This window comes from Pantherophis guttatus, chromosome 11, assembly GCF_059756535.1.
Source record: "Pantherophis guttatus breed Tessera chromosome 11, ASM5975653v1, whole genome shotgun sequence".
NCBI classification, from domain to species: domain Eukaryota; kingdom Metazoa; phylum Chordata; class Lepidosauria; order Squamata; family Colubridae; genus Pantherophis; species Pantherophis guttatus.
This window is the reverse complement of record NC_142073.1, coordinates 6,342,903-6,357,946: the sequence shown is the minus strand read 5'-3', so window position 1 is coordinate 6,357,946 and position 15,044 is coordinate 6,342,903. Positions and strand designations below refer to the sequence as shown.

General features: G+C 43.7%; 1 protein-coding gene across 3 annotated transcripts in view; it reads right to left on the bottom strand.

Moving 5' to 3' along the window:
- The window catches only part of ZNF423 (zinc finger protein 423), a 274,447-nt gene that overhangs the window by 209,419 nt on the left and 49,984 nt on the right, over positions 1-15,044 (bottom strand). For all 3 annotated transcript variants that reach the window (XM_034426467.3, XM_034426466.3, XM_060682517.2), the window contains exon 3: positions 3,974-4,174. In XM_034426467.3, the coding sequence (XP_034282358.1) occupies positions 3,974-4,174 (201 nt within the window). The remainder of the gene's footprint in view (positions 1-3,973; positions 4,175-15,044) is intronic.

The following is a 15,044-nucleotide window of genomic DNA, read 5'->3' as shown; positions in this document are numbered from 1 at the left end:
CCATAGGACCTCTAAAATCATTTTCGGATCCTGATAAGAGTCCGAAAATCATCTAGCAAGAATCATGCAGGAAAGAACACAGAGGAAGATTTAACACCGCACCAACACGCTTACTGTAAATTTAAAAACATGCCTTGTGCAATGCAATAGGTTAAAGCAAACAATAGCAACAGCCAAAACAATACCTTGAATTCAGCATGCAGGGCTTTCGAAATTGCCACCCTCTTTAAGCTTTCTTACGGCTAACTTGGTTTGAAATAGGTAACCTGTAAGTTGCACAGCAACAGAAGACGATCTCATGAAATGCTCGGGGACCCCGCTTGTAACCTCAGAGCATCCAGTTCATTGATGTGCTAATGTGCTACAGATCCTCCACTGACAAGACTCAGAAACCAGAGAGGCAAGAAATTTATGAGTTGCCACCTTCTCCCTCTGGGTGAGAAATAAAAGACATAGAGGGAAGAAGGGACTCAAGAAATACTATCCAGTCAAGAGCATATGGGCTCTTCTGCACTTTAGGAATTAAAAGGACTTCATACCTGTCGTTGTGTCCCATCCCTCCCCCCCCCAAATCTCTGGAGGAAAACGAATAAAACAGCTCCTATTTTTAACTGGCATGTGCCAAAGAGATGAAACAGTATCTTGCATTAAGCAACATATACAGAATTAGCACTGGAAGAGGAGAGGAGAGGGGAGGGGAGAGTACAGTGAGAAGAAGAGAGAGAAGAGAAGGGAAGAGAGAGGGAGAAGGAAGGAAAGGGGAGGGGAGAGGTAAAGAGAGAGGGAGAAGAGAGGTGAAGAGAGAGAGAGAAGAGAAAGCGGAAGGGAGGGGAGGGGAGGGAGGGGAGAGGAGAGGAAAGGAGAGGGAGGCAGGAGAGGAGAGGTGAGGTGAGGTGAAGAGAGAGGGAAAAGGAAGGAGAGGAGAGGAGAGGAGAGGAGAGGAGAGGAGAGGAGAGGAGAGGAGAGGAGAGGAGAGGAGAGGAGAGGGAAAGAGAGGTGAAGAGAGAGGGAGACGGGAAGGCAGAGGGGAGGGGAGAGGAGAGGAGGGGAGGGGAGGGGCGGGGAGGGGAAAATAATTTGTCCAAGAAATATTTTAGCTGTTCAATTTGGCTACTATTGGGCCAAATTGGGAATGGAATAGACTTCTCCCACCTTTCATCATTATGTAGGCCAGACATGCATCAAAGAGAATTTTTCAATCAGATTGCTTCAGCTCAATATGTTCAATATGATTATATTTTGCTCCCTTTCAACCTATCTTTTAGAATGTGGACATGTCCCTCCAGAATCAAGCCGCAGAAAACTTGCTTTGCCTCGGCTACAGCTGCAGACGCTACAATTATACAGCGCAAGATCTTCATTTCTTTTCTGAGGATGAACATGTCAATGACAAAGGTCTTCTCCATACCCTGTTCCAGGTCCCTTCTCTAAAGCTACGTCTCCCCCATTGAAGGGGTTATACGTTTAAAGCTTACAAAAATAAAAGTAAGCAATCCAGTTGATTGGTTCTGGCTGGCATCAGAAATGAAACAGAATCAACAAAAGGGGAAGGAAGACCTCAATGTTTTGGATGGAGATTTTGCCCTGAAATATACTCAGCCACAAAGAGCAGGTGAAAATGGCTGCTAACTTCATGCCCAGGCAAAAGAATAACATCCAACACCACAACTGCAACTCCCGTACACTCTAATGAATTTCTAAGGGACCGCACTGATAGAGATGGTCCATCTTCGGCTTTGAAGTCATCGCCTACAATCCTGCCCTGATCCCAAACTGCAGGGTCAACTAAACTTCAGCATCCCTACGGAAGTCATTAGTTATATTATATTAGCTGCAGTTGCAACATTATCAACCTGAATGTATAACTTATTGATTTGCTCCTGCCCGAGATCCCTAAATGCTTCAAAACAAGGAAGAGGACAATGACCCGCTAAACAAACTCAATGGCTCTGCGTTCTCCACCCCATGCAGAAATGGAACGTAAAGACAAAACCCTGTTCAGATGATGGGGTAGAATCTCCAACTAGACTGGAGGGAGGTGTTAAGAGGGGATTGAGTTTTTAGGGCACAAAACCTCCCCACCCCACCCCCCAGAATCCTTGAAGCCTTATCTGACTGTTTCCAAGGGAAGGCAGTCAGTTGCGTAAGATTCTTGTAACATAGCGGAGTAGCAATAAAGCTTCGGTTGGGAATTGTTCACAAGTGATTCTGGTTGCTTTCACCTGACAGATAGGTATTATAAGGTTATTCTCCAGTGCCACGGATATCTGATTACTTTCTTAAAGCTTTCTCTTTGCTGTGAGCAGGTAAAATCTCAAACGCCTGGGAAATCAGGAGATTCAGGCAGTTCAAATGAGTATAAAGATTTATTGCAAGCTTAAGTTCTCTACAAGAATCTGACCAACTAACGGTCAACGGAAATGCACAAGAGATAAGATAAGCATTCAAGGTGGATTGGACTTAGATCTCTTGTGGGTCCAAAGGGAATCATGACTTATGATGCATTAAACCCCTCTCTTTAATTCAGCCTGGTCCTCTCCTACAGGACTCCTGACCTTGGCATAGACTAGAAGTTTACATTTTTCTCCATATCAGAACTTGTACCTTATGAAAACCATATTATAAGTGATGGGAGGATCTACTTTAGAAGGAGGAAGATGGCATAAACCTTTTCTCTGTTGTTGTTAGTTGTGAAGTCGTGTCCGACCCATCGCGACCCCATGGACAACGTTCTTCCAGGCCTTCCTGTCCTCTACCATCCCCTGGAGTCCATTTAAGCTCATGCCAACTGCTTCAGTGACTCCATCCAGCCACCTCGTTCTCTGCTGTCCCCTTCTTCTTTTGCCCTCCATCGTTCCCAGCATGAGGCTCTTCTCCAGTGAGTCCTTCCTTCTCATTAGGCGGCCAAAGTATTTGAGATTCTTCTTCAGGATTTGGCCTTCTAAAGAGCAGTCAGGGTTGATCTTCTCTAGGACTGATCAGTTTGATCACCTTGCAGTCCAAAGGACTCGTAGGAGTCTTCTCCAGCACCATCGTTCAAAGGCCTCAATTCTTTGGCGCTCAGCCTTCCTTATGGTCCAACTTTCACAGCCATACATTGCAACTGGGAAAACCATAGTCCATAGAGAACCTTTTCTCTAGATGCTCCTTAAATCCCTTAGAACCCCAACAATGCATTAAAACAGGCTTCACCCCATTTTAGTTCTGGTGGTTGAGGCTACGCTGGACCACTGCAGAAAAAATGCTGGCTGAATTCAGGATGAACCTGATGGAGACGACCAGGCTGAGCCTGAGGGAGGAGTCAAGTAAGTCACGAGTCCCTTTGCACCCACAAGTGATCTAAGTCCAACCCATCTTGAAGGCCTTTCTTATCTCCCGCTCATTTCCCTTAACGGTCAGTTGGCCAGGTTCTTGTAGAAAGCTTAAGCTTGCAATAAATCTTTATACTCATTTGAACTGCCTGAATCTCTTGATTTCCCCAGAGCTTGACCAACCTCAAGATCAAGAGCTGAGTGCCTACCCTCTATAGAAGGATCCTTGGTTCTGTTTTTAGCATTTCCCAGTCAGCCTGAGAACTGCAAAATCATGGCAAAGAAGAGAGAAAAGTTGGGAGATTTTGCTCCAAAAAAACCTATCAAAGTTGGATTGTGTATAAAAAAAGCTGAAACAACCCACTCTAATCACTGGTTGCCTGTCTTTTTTTTTTTTTTTTTGAAAAAAAAAACCCAATAATAATCATCATCATCTCAACTTATTACCGTCAGATCTGCAACTGGAAAAGCTAAGTTGCTTTCTTAATTTTAATTTTATTGAAGAGAAGTGAACAAAGCCTACCCAAGGCACCACCGTAGAATTACATTAACAGTAAAATTACATTATTAATTCTTTAATCTCACTCGAGGCCTCAAGCTGTTGCTATGTCCAATTACTCAGCTAACCACCTGTCAGATTTGTAAAGCGAGTTTAACATTACCTCCTGGACAGTTGTGAGCTCGGTGTTCGGTCAAGTCTGCCAAAGAGTCAAAATCCTGCTGGCAGTTATCGCAGGTGTAAATTGATTCGTCCTCCATATCTTCATCTTCCTCATTTCGTTCTTCCTGGCTGGTAATGCTGTTCCGTTCTTCCAACGCCCGGATCTCTCTTTTATCATTCTCCAGCTCTCTTCCCAAACCTCCTGCCAACAAAAAGGAAAGGCAATCTTACATCTGGATCCCTTCACCTTTCCAAAGGAAACAGGCAAAGCAAGGGCGGGCTTCAAAAATTTTTAGCAAGAGGTTCTCTGCCCGGTTGCTGGGTAGGCATGGCCATGGTGGGCATGGCCTAGTCAGCCTCCTGCACCATGGCAGGAGGGGGCGTTTTTGCCCTCCCCAGGCTCCAGAGGCTTTCCTCGAGCCTGTGGGATGGCAAAAACAGCTCCCCAGGCTCTGGGGGCCCTCTGGAGGCCAGAAACAGGCCTGTTTCCAGTCTTCCTGAACTTCCGGTAGGCCCATTTTTCGCCCTCCCCGAGCCTCCATGTGTGCCCTGAACTTACCTGCATCCAAAACAGGCCGCGTGGGGATTCCTGGGAGGGGAGGGGCGGATGGGACCAGCCAGGAGTGGGATTTGGGGGTTCTCCAAACTGCACAGAATCTTAGCTAGAGGTTCTCCCGAACCCCTGCAAATCCCCAGCAGCCCACCCCTGCTTGAAAAGCAAAGTCCTGTTGATTTCACCGGAGTTGAAGATTTGGCAATGAAAACGGTTATTTTAGGGCAATTCCGTCTAGCGAAAGCCACAACCAGATAAGTAAATGCTAGTTGGAAGGCATAATGGTCACAGGGGAGCCCACATGGTGACTGTTAGTCACCGTGTAGCGTACCAGTTGAGATGTTGAGCAGGACTGAGTTCAAATCCATCGACAACCATGAAAGCTCAAAGAGTGGCTTTGGGCCAGGCCCTCTTGTTCAACCCAAAGGGCTGTTGCAGACAGGGATAAAATTAGGGGGCGATCTATGTACAACTCCTTGAACATTCGGAGAACAAACATAGAGGTGCAAGAAAGCAAGATAATTCATGAATGATTCATGCTGGAGCCCTTCTTCAGTGAACTCCAGGGCTCCAGCATCAAAAGCTCAGAAGAGTAAACCTCTGGTCCCGATGACAGACTTAAATTCAATCTGGCAAGATATTTCACTCTATCTACCTATCTATCTACTTATTTTTCTATCTGTCCAACTGCCTGCCTGCCTGCCTGCGTCTGTCTGTATGCCTGTCTGTCCATCTCTGCCTGCCTGCCTGCCCGTTTATCTGTCTATTGATCGATCAATCGATCTATCCAGCCAGCCAGTCATCTATTTATCTATTTATCTTTCTGTCTTATACACCTTCCTTCCTTCCTCTTTCTTTCCATCTATTGTCTATCAACCTATCTACCTACCTACCTACCTACCTACCGTATCTAGCATATCTAGCATATCTATCCATCCATCATCTATCTATCTATCTATCTATCTATCTATCTATCTATCTATCTATCTATCTATCTATCTATTTATCTATCTACTGTATCTATCTATCTATCTATTTATCTATCTACTGTATCTATCTATCTACCTACAGTATTTACCATATCTACCATATCTATCTACCATATCCATCCATCCATCATCCATCATCTATCTATCTATCTATCTATCTATCTATCTATCTATCTATCTATCTATCTATCTATCTATCTATCTATCTATCTATCTACTGTATCTATCTATCTACCTACAGTATCTACCATATCTACCATATCTATCTACCATATCCATCCATCCATCATCCATCATCCATCCATCCATCCATCCATCCATCCATCCATCCATCCATCCATCCATCTATCTATCTATCTATCTATCTATCTATCTATCTATCTATCTATCTATCTTAGGCCTATGTTATGGTGAGATACTCATTCATTCTCTGCTATTCCTCCCTTTTTGCCTTGTCTTTCATTCATTCATTCATTCCCTTTTACTTTCTGTCAAGCAACAGATATCAAGGAAAGGATCAAATCTCTCCATAGAAATGTTCTAGCCTGGACAAGAAACCTGTAATTTTATTAGCCAAAAATTGCATACAGTCTTTAACTCACAGGGCACCCAGGAGGAAGTTAAGGAACCATTTCCAAGTTATCAATGAGCAAGCTGGCAGTTTATCATTCTTTAATAAAATTAAAAATTGAACACATGAACTAATTGTTCCCATATTCGAGACTGGAAAGACAATTAGCATTGTTGAGCACTCAAAAACAGGAGAGCAGCCAAGAAATGCAGCTTATTTCTCGAAAATGTCAAAAACTCAGGGCTACATCTTTTTACTGAAGTTGTTTAATATCAGCACTACAAATCAAAAAATTTCTAAAATTTGCCCTTTCTGGTCAAGTTAGAACAAAAAAAAAACAAAACAAAACAAAACTTAAAGCCCCCTGCCAGGTCTCACAGCATGTAATACCCTTCCGTCCAAAAGGGAGATATTAAAAATCATTTGTAGAGACTTTTAATGTATCAAAAAATGCCACAATGCTTAAATCAACACTGCAGTTTCCAGATGCAGGAAATCACATCTCTTGCCACCAAGCTTCGTGCGGATAGCAAGGTTTTAAAACAAAAGCCTGATTTTTGAAGGCACTATCAAAACCTTACGTGTTCTTTCACAAGCCTGTTTTGTGATTTCAATCAAATTAAAGATAAAGGTTCCCCTCGCACATATGTGATAGTCATTCCCAACTCTAGGGGGCGGTGCTCATCTCTGTTTCAAAGCCGAAGAGCCAGCGCTGTCCGAAGACGTCTCCGTGGTCCTGTGGCCGGCATGACTCAACGCCAAAGGCGCACGGAACGCTGTTACCTTCCCACCAAAGGTGGTCCCTATTTTTCTACTTGCATTTTTTTTACGTGCTTTCAAACTGCTAGGTTAGCAGAAGCTGGGACAAGTCACGGGAGCTCACCCCGTTATGCGGCACTAGGGATTCGAACCGCTGAATTGCCGACCTTTCGATCGACAAGCTCAGCGTCTTAGCCACTGAGCCATTGTGTCCCTTCAATCAAATTAAATACCAAGAAAGAAAGGAGATGACGGGTTCAATGGTTTTGTATTATCATATTGCAATAATAAACTCAATTTTTTCCCATCCTCTGTATACTAATTATCAATCTCATTTTGTCATGTTTACTGAATGCACTTCCAAAGCTTACTTAAGTTTCCAATGCAAATCAAGGGAGATTAATGCCAATTCTATCTCCTTAAAGCCAGCAGGTCTGACACAGCCAACAGTCCATAAATCTGGATGCCAACTCACTGGTTTTATAAGGCTAAAATCCATAAAATATGATCAAGTATATAAAATTAATTTAAAGCAAGAACTGCCAACCACATCTCTCTTAGGTGCTAATGGAATACAGATCCTTGAGGGTTCCTGTTTTTATTATTTATTTCTAAAACTTCGGTGCTCAAGAATGTTTTGCAAGTCAACGAACTGGTTTTTTTTCCACTGACTTGTTTGATTTCAACTTTATATTAAACACTTGAGTTACAAGCCTGTTCCAAATGCCTATTCAAGAGTCACTTCTAGGCTGAGATGGAGAGCATATAAGAGGGAGGGAAGGAAGGAAGGAAGGTCCACAGGGGTGGGCTGCTGGCGATTCTCAGGGGTTCGGAAGAACTTCTAGCTAAGATTCTGTGCAGTTCGGAGAACCCCCAAATCCCACTCCTGGCTGGTCCTGCCCCACCTGCCCTTCCCAGGAGTCCCCACGCAGCCTGTTTTGGATACAGGTAAGTGCAGGGCACGCATGGAGGCTCGGGGAGGGTGAAAAGGGGGCTTACCGGAAGTTTGGGAAGGCTGGATACGGGCCCGTTTCCAGCCTCCAGAGGGCTTCCGGAGCCTGGAGAGGATGTTTTTGCCATTCTGGAGGCTCAAGGAAAGCCTCTGGAGCCCAGGGAGGGCAAAACGCCCCTCCCCACTGTGGTGCAGTAGGTCAACTAGGCCACGCTCACCATGGCCACGCCCATCCAGCAACCGGGCAGAGAACCCCTTGCTAAAATTTTTGAAGCCCATCCTGTTCCCGGATGGTGGTAGCAGTGACCACATAAAGGTTACTTTTCCCTGAATTCCTATTCTACAAATGATTCTGCTACTCCACAGAATTTTTTTTAGATTTTACCAGGATTTTCAAATATTGCCTTGCTCCAATGACAATAAAACCATCATTTTTGGGGGGGGGGAGGGAAAGGTTGTAAATATTTTATTTATTTATTTATTTATTTATAATTAAATTTATATACCGCCCTACTCCCAAAGGACTCAGGGCGGTGAACAGCCAGAAAGTAAAATATACTTGAGAGCATTTTTTTTAAAAAAAAGTTCTTAAAAAATAAACGTTGCCATCTATTGCAAATCCAGGCTAAAGAAGTTAAATTGGCTACTATCATTAACAGCAATTGTTTACCCAAGCATTTTTAATCCTTATAATCCTAACACTTATCTAAGGGAATGGCATTCTGTTTCTTTAATCTTGGATGCCACTGACAAATGCCAGCTGTTCAGTTTATTGCATCCTAATATTCAGTGTAATATCCAAATCCCTATTTTTTCTTCCAAATTACAAGAGATTAAAAGTAGGTTAACAAAACCACAAAGAATATATGCCTGAGATAGGGATATTCATTCCCTAACACAGTGTTTCTCAACCTTGGAAGCTTGAAGATGGGTGGACTTCAACTCCCAGATTCTGGGAGTTGAAGTCCACCCATTTTCAAGCTACCAAGGTTGAGAAACACTGCCCTAACATGTGACAATGAAAGTGTCCTACACAACATTACAGAACAAAATGACTCTTAAAGTTTCATACATCGAACACAATTTTTATGCCTCTTTCTCAACAACAATAATGGGGGGAAAAGCAAGCCGTAATACACACATACATCTTTTTTTTAATGGTCCAGTGTTGAGTTAATGGTGTTGGCTTCCTAAGACTTACAAGTTAATAAAATTGATCTCGCTGTAGTCTTGTAATGAAGAACAGTGGGATAAGGCTGCATTTGAACCGTGGAAAATTGTATATTGTTACCTTCTTGTGACCTCCCAGAGCCATGGCCATTCTAAGCTCTCCGAGCTGTCATTTATATGATGCCAACAGCAGATGGGAGAGGAGAAGAAAGAAAGGAAAGGATAATGTTGTCTTTGATCAGATGGATCTGCTCAAACTTTATGAATGCAAACAATGAATATTGAAAAGACAAGAAGCAACGGATGGAAACTAATCAAGGAGAGAAGCAACCTAGAGCTAAGGAGAAATTTCCTGACAGTTAGAGCAAGTAGTCAGTGGAAGAGCTTGCCTCCAGAAGTTGTGAGCGCTCCAACACCAGAAATTTTTAAGAAGAGATTGGACAACCATTTGTCTGAAGTAGTATAGGGCTTCCTGCCTGAGCAGGGGGTTGGACTAGAACAGGGGTCTCCAACCTTGGGAACTTTACGACTTGTGGAGTTCAACTCCCAGAATTCCTCAACCAGCATATGCATATGCTGGCTGAGGAATTCTGGGAGTTGAAGTCCACAAGTCATAAAGTTCCCAAGGTTGGAGAACTCTGGACTAGAAGACCTCCAAAGTCCCTTCCAAGACTGTTATTCTAAAGTAGTTAGGGCTCTTGTTCAGTTGCTAAATTGTGTTCAACTCTTCACAACCCAATGGATCATAGCATGCCACCACCCTTGTCTGTCTCCCAGAGTTTGCCCAAACCGATATTCACCATGTAGGTATTAACTATTAACATCACATCATCCTCTGCCATCTCCTTCTTCCTTTTGCGTTTTGCATGAAAGAGTATTTACCACGGTGGGATATTTATCATCAAATGCTGTTAGCTTGATTGGCTTCAAAACAGATTGTACAAATCCACTTGAGTCATGAGGATCAATGGTCAACCTTGATAGCAGTGTGATTCCCTATGAAGTCATCTGCTGAAGACATCTGTTAGCTTCTTTACATGGTTGGGTGGCCACTGTGGGAACAGTTTCTTGGACTGGATGAACTGGAGGGTCTGATCCTGCAGGGCACTGCTTACATTCCAAGTAAGTTCTTATTCCAAGTAAGTCTTGCCATCTCCCCTACACCACATGGACTTCACCAAGGAGGGGAACTTCCATCAGCATTTGTGTCAATGACCCAACCAAGTAGACATATTCAATTCAGATAAGGCACTGCCTCAAGTCACCCACAGATGGCTTAACCACAGTCCCGTTGCTCTTCACAAACCTGGATTCATACAACGTTCTAAGCCAGGGATGTCAAACTCAATTTCATTGAGGGCTGCACCAGGGTTATGTTTGACCTCGGGGGGCCGGGGTGGGCTTGGCCAGCTCAACATCACTCATGTTGGGGGTGCCTATGTTGACCTGAGGGCTCTGCCAGAGAAAATGGGCTCCTGAGCTCCATTTTTGGCTGCGATGGCCTCCTGCAACCCTCTGCCAGTGAAAACAGAGCTCGGGAAGGCTGCACTAGTAGTGGTATTCACTTACCTTTACTACCAGTTCGCCAATGAGAGCGTGCGTGCCACCTCTGCACATGTGCAGAGTGTCTGTGATGACGTCCAGGCAGGTGGGCAGAGCCTCCCGCCACCACTGCTAGCGGTTCGCCCGAACCGGATAGAATCTCACCACTGGGCTGTACGCAGCCCTCCCAAGCTCCGTTTTTCACTGGCACCGGTCCTTCACTATTTCCAGGGTGGCCCCACAGGCTAGATCTAAGCACCCCACGGGCTGGATCCAGCCCCCGAGCCTTGAGTTTGACCCCCCCTGTTCTAAGCCATTAACTAAGCAACCCACATTTTGCCTTAGAACCACACGGGAATCCAGTCTGCGGGGTTTAGGATGTTTACTTCTGGAATATATATTTTCTTTGAATTAGATTAGGTGCATCTGCACTCCTGGTCTCCCGAGGTACGCACATCTATTCTTCCCTCAACTCTGCTGTTTTCCAGTTCTGAGAATACTTAGTTTAACAAGTAGAAGGCCTCATTAAAGCTCGCTAATTTTTACATGTCACTCAAACCGCGAGTCACTTTATTTTCCATTACTGCCAAAATCTCCTACAGGAACCTTCATATTAAGTTTCTTTATTTTCACCACCGGTAAGATGTCATTTTTAATCAGCTGTTTCTTTTCCTTTCCTTTCCTTTATTGCTTCAGAATTAGAGAGCAGTGTTCTGTTGTTATCTTTATTGCTACCTTTTCCCTTTTCGCAAGGATTATTGCCACACAAAAAATCGTCAGGATGCATAAGCATCGAGTAAATTTCATATCCACTGTAAGCAACTTTAAAAGCATTAGCTTTTAATATGTTTTACATATATGTTTCTTTTTTTTTCCTGGAAGAAAGAAGGAGGCAAAACAAAAAACCAAAAAGGAGGAGAGCCTGCTTGCAATTATTACTTCTATTCTCCCTAAACACTTATATTACTAAAGTGAAATGCCTTCTAAACACAAAGACAGATCTGGGAAGTAATTACAGAAATGCATTCAGGGGCAATAATTCTATATTAACTGTCAGCAGTATACATCTTCTGGAAAAGCACTTGTTATGAAGGAATTATGTATGTCACAGACAGAGGTATTGAAGGCAACTGAAAATTGCAAGGATGTATTAAACTTAACTCTCAGTCCCCCATCGGGGGTCAATTTATGTTTAATTTGTTACCTTGAAGTTGAGCCAAGACGTATATGAACATCTGTGAAGCAATGCAAAGATGCAGACAAATTCTACCAATTTCTATTTGAGGGAGCTATATGATTATTATTATTATTTAATTTTAAAACACCCTCCCCCCCATCAGAATTCGCACCTGTAACATTCAGTTTTTGCTAGAGGGGAAAATTGAAGAGGAAGGAGATGTTGGGTAGGAGAGGCAGTTCTGCTTGGGAAGGGAAGGAGGGAGGGAGAAAGGAGAGAAAAAAGGAGGGAGGGAGAAAGGGAGGAAGGAAGGAAAGAAGGAGGGAAGGAAGATAGGGGGAGGGAGGGAGGAAGGGAAGGAAGATAGGGAGAAGGAAGGGAAGGAGGGAGGGAGGTAGGGAAGGAGGGAAGGAAGGAAGGAAGAAGGAAGGAAGGAAGGAAGGAAGGAAGGAAGGAAGGAAGGAAGGAAGGAAGGAAGGAAGGAAGGAAATCTCCATCTTGTAGTACCTTACTAAGACTCACTCAACACATTCAGTCTTGGTTTGTTTACACATCATGTCAAGCCACAGATTGGGGTTTTGAAACCATATAGCCAGTTTAATGTAGAGATTAAGGTATCAGGCTAGAAGCTAGGCATTGTGAGTTCTAGTCCTGCCTTTGGTCAAAAGCTAGTGTATGACCTTGGGCCAGTCATTCTCTCTCTCTCAGCCTTAGGAAGGAGGCAGTGGCAAACCACTTTCAAAATCTTACCAAGAAAACTGTTAGGACTTGTTCAGGCAGTTGCCAGGAGTCAATGCTGACACAAAAGAACAGATTTTCTACCTACCTACCTATCCATTATCTATCTATCCATCCATCCATCCATCTATCATCTATCTATCTCTCAAACATCTATCATCATTCTCTACCTACCTACCTATCTATCTATCTAATCTATCTATCATCTCCACAGTCTTTATGTGTCTTATTTGATCTCATCCCCAAAATTAAATCACCCCGATCTTCCAAGTTTTCAGGCCAATCTTAACCTCTTTTCTCTTCCACTCGTGGGAGCCAAGAGGGGAAGTAATTTGCCTTTCCCACACCCATCCCAGTTAAACACACCAGAACTGGAGCAAAACACGGTCCTGCTGCATCATTGACATCATTACATCATCACAGAGTTTCCTGCTGTTTCCTAGAAAAAGATGAGCTGGAACTTCAGCCTTGACTCATCAAAAGTTGCTCACCTCTAAACTATTACGGGAACTCAGACCCAAGGCCATTTGCTTGCCTTCAACATCCCATCTTGCATAAAGCTACGCGTTCATACTAAAAGCAACTGTGTTCTCTTCTCTGATGATGTAAAACTATTCAACACCACTGACAATGCTACTATCCTTCAAAAACACCTTGACTATGTGTCAGATTGGTCAAACAATTGGCAACTCCAAATCTCAACCAACAAATCCTCTGTCTTACACATTGGCAAAAAGAACTAGAACACAAAATACAAGCTAGATGGACATGAACTTGTAGATGACTCTCATTCTGTCAAGGACCTTGGAATACGCATCTCTAAAGATCTAAGTGCCAGAGCCCACTTAACAACATTGCCCAAAAGGCATTAAGAGTTGTTGATCTAATCTTGCGTAGCTTTTCTCTGGTAATATTGTACTACTAACTAGAGCAGGGGTCCCCAACCTTTTGGACCTCAGGGACCACCAAGTTCATAATTGTAAATTTCGCGGACCACTAATACGAATCCAGCGCGCCGCTTGCTGAACCACCTGGACTCCCAGTGACCAGATGGGGTCCTTCAGGCACTCTCCCTCCTCTCTCTCTCTTTCCCCCTCTCTCTCCCACTCTTTCTCTCTCATTCTCTCTTTTTCTCTCCCCCCTCTTTCTCTCTCTCCCCCACTCTCTCTCTCTCATTCTCTCTCTCCCCCCTCTCTCTTTCTCTTTCTCTCTCTCCCCCACTCTCTCTCTCTCTTTCTCTCTCTCTCCCCCTCTCTTTCTCATTCTCTCTTTCTCTCTCTCTCTCCCACTCTTTCTCTCTCATTCTTTCTCTCTCCTCCCCTTTCTCTCTCTCTCCCCCACTCTCTCTCTCTTTCTCTCTCCCCCCTCTTTCTCTCTCTCTCAGGCTCCTGCTGGGCGAGGCTGTCAGTGCTGCCACCACGAGGTGAGTCAATAATTAGAAACACCACCACCCGTCCCGAAAAGAAGCCCTAGCCATTTTTTCGGGGGTCAAAAGAAAATAAGACCTGGTCTTATTTTCGGGGAAACATGGTAGTTTAGACCAGGGATGAAATGTTACCAGTTCGGGCCAGTTTTAACCAGGAAGTAACCTGCTTTTTACCCTCTGCGCATGTGCAGAAGGGTCCGTGCACACACGTGATGCATACGCGTGGCACGTGAACTTCCGAACCGGTAGGGAAGGTAAGTAGATTTCATCCCTGGTTTAGACCCTCCCATTAGCTGAGGGAAGACCTTGAAGGGTGAAGGCAGCCAAGTATTAACTGAGCAACACTGAAAACACACAGAGACCCAAAAGGGAAACTCTTGAAACAATTAACAGGGATCTCGCCAGAATTTTCATTAGTGATGTTTTTATTTGCCTGGGTGCTGCTCCATGCTTCTCATATTTCTTCCAAAGATCCTTAATTGGGCCTCTGGTCTATGAAGTAAAGTTCCTGGAGTTTTCTCGTCCTCAGAGGAGAGAGACCCAGCCAAGGTAGGGAGAAAAGACTGCTCATAATACCATTTTTCCAGACAGAGCAAATAGCCACCATCTTCCACTAATGAAAATATGTTGGGGAGAAGAGGAAAAAAGGCTGCTGTTGTAATTAAACTTGAGAAGAGTTCAATTGGTGGGGGAAAGAGAAATTAAATTTATTTACATGCTGTTCTGGTGCTGATGAAGCATTAGCTATTTGGGAGGCCTCCTAATTAACCTTCATTTAGTTCACATGCTTTTTTTCTTTTCTTTTCTTTTTTGGAAACCTCTCTCTCTCTCTCTCTCTCTCCCTCTCCCTCTCTCCCCCCTCCCTCTCTCTCTCTCTCCCTCTCTCTCTCTCCCTCCCCCTCTCTCTCTCTCGCTGTCCATTGGGAAAACGATTGTTGTTAATTATTACATACTTGCTCAATTTATACCCTGCCTTTCTACGGAGACTAGACCAAAAGGTCTATCAATAAAAGGGTTGTGAAGACCATCATCACCTTCATCTGGAATAAGAAAAACAAACATCCTTACACATTTTTTCAGGCCCAAATATCTGCCTTGAACCTTAAGGGTTTTTTTTAAGTTTTTTATTTTTTTATTATTATTTTTTTTACAAACATATCAATGTATGAACAATGTGGCGCCTGGATGTCATACA